Genomic DNA, 1,689 nt, shown 5'->3' on the forward strand with positions numbered 1-1,689 from the left:
ATAAGAAGCCCTAATGAAAGGATCTCTCAGAATACTTAATATTTGGTTAACTACTTATAAGCACAGTATAACTAAACGTTAATCAATAATTAAAGAACCTTATTAGATGCTTACATACGTACGTATGTTCTTTACAATTTCTATATAGTTTTTGACGAGGTCATCGCGATACTGGGTAGCGCGTATATGGTGTTTTGGAGTCCAAGGTATGGTGCTTCCCATATTTCAACCTTCAAACATTAATAGTCAAATCAAAGCACTAAAAAAATTCAAACACAACCACTATATAAACCTAGTATGTCTGTCCCCTTCCACTTTCATATCAGAAAACCTAGCTCTGGTTGTTTCTCCAATCAGTCATCAATGGCTCTGTCTCACAGGAGGATCCTCTCCACAGTTTTGCAGATTCTGTTGGTCACCTTCATCGTTTTCGTTGCTTCTCCAGAATCTGGAGTAGCTTGCAGGCCATTATTCTTACATTATCAATGGTCATGGGAATACGGCCTTCTCTTTCAGTCCCTTCCAAACGCACCAGCACCACCATCAGGTGGAGATCCCACACATCCCTGATTCATCACCTTCACTCTTTACACAGATTAGTCCTTTTAGATTTATGAAAAAACAAGAATCTAAGGACTCTATCGACCCTATTTGTCCTACGTGATATGTCACCGGAGCAATTGCAGTCTCCGTGCACACGTTTCACGTGGTTGTAGATTATTTCCATTTTTATTATTTTTTTTTAGCGTTTTTCATGTTTTCACATGTAAATGCTTTTTCAAAAACCTCTTCCTTTACTTCTTGTATTGACATTCCATCAATTGTGATACTCTCACACAATTATATATATTATTAGTTATCTGGAACATGTGTAATTTATTCTTTTAGGTTTGTTGCCTTATTGTATGCTAATCTTTGGTTAAGCATTAAAAAGAAAACCATTTTAAATTATGGATTAAGCTCTTTAAGCATTACGTGTTCTTTCCGTTCTCAGGCTGAAGCAGGGGCTGTTAAGCATGTCGACGATAAAATAATATAACTGAGGAAAAAATTAAATATTTACATGTAAAAAAAACAAGTTTTTTAATATATTTTTGGACGGCCGGAATTTATTTTAATATTTATTTGTTAAAAAATTGAGATTGGCGCGGTCACCATGTCATCCTTGGCTGCGTGCGTTTAAAGTTGAAAAAAAAAATGGTTGTACCTAATTTTGCTCAAAGCTCGAACTAACATTTGATTACATTTTGTTTAACTGACCATTACTAATTGTGTTCTTCTTGGACCTAACAAAAACAAAGATGGGTTTTAGAGACTTTGCTGTTAAGACGTTCCTTTCCGGATATTACTGCCACCAAAAGATGACGAGTAGATATGGTGACTTAGATGAGTTAATATTGGCCTATCTAATGTTTTTAAATTGACCATTGAATCTTTTACTTGTTCAGTCGGCGATTCCAATGTATAAGAGCATATCTGTTTAACACACTACAATTTCGCTAAAAATCTCTTCGTCTAAAACTAAAGGCTGAGATGACTTTGGCTGGTTCAATGCACGACTCCAATTTCAAACAAATGGATCACTCATATTTTCATAAATTATTTTACTGTAGCCTTGATTGAAACTCAGAGGTTCAACCATAACCTTAAGACAGTGTTTGTCTTTGGGAAACAACGAAAACTTTTAAC

At 35.2% G+C, this 1,689-nt stretch overlaps 1 protein-coding gene across 1 annotated transcript; it reads left to right on the top strand.

The window, feature by feature from the left end:
• Window positions 1-330: 330 nt before the first annotated feature.
• Window positions 331-949, top strand: LOC148197998 (uncharacterized). The gene has a single exon (XM_088114967.1). The coding sequence runs from the start codon at window positions 364-366 to the stop codon at window positions 568-570; it is 207 nt and encodes a 68-aa protein (XP_087971093.1). The 5' UTR covers window positions 331-363; the 3' UTR covers window positions 571-949.
• Window positions 950-1,689: the final 740 nt, after the last annotated feature.

The sequence above is a fragment of the Vigna umbellata genome, chromosome 5 (genome assembly GCF_029865625.1).
Source record: "Vigna umbellata cultivar VRB3 chromosome 5, Vumbellata_1.0, whole genome shotgun sequence".
Classification (NCBI taxonomy): Eukaryota; Viridiplantae; Streptophyta; class Magnoliopsida; order Fabales; family Fabaceae; genus Vigna; species Vigna umbellata.

Excerpts from the sequence above, each read along its gene's own strand:
- LOC148197998 (XM_088114967.1), top strand. The coding sequence starts at position 364 with ATGGCTCTGTCTCACAGGAGGATCCTCTCCACAGTTTTGCAGATTCTG.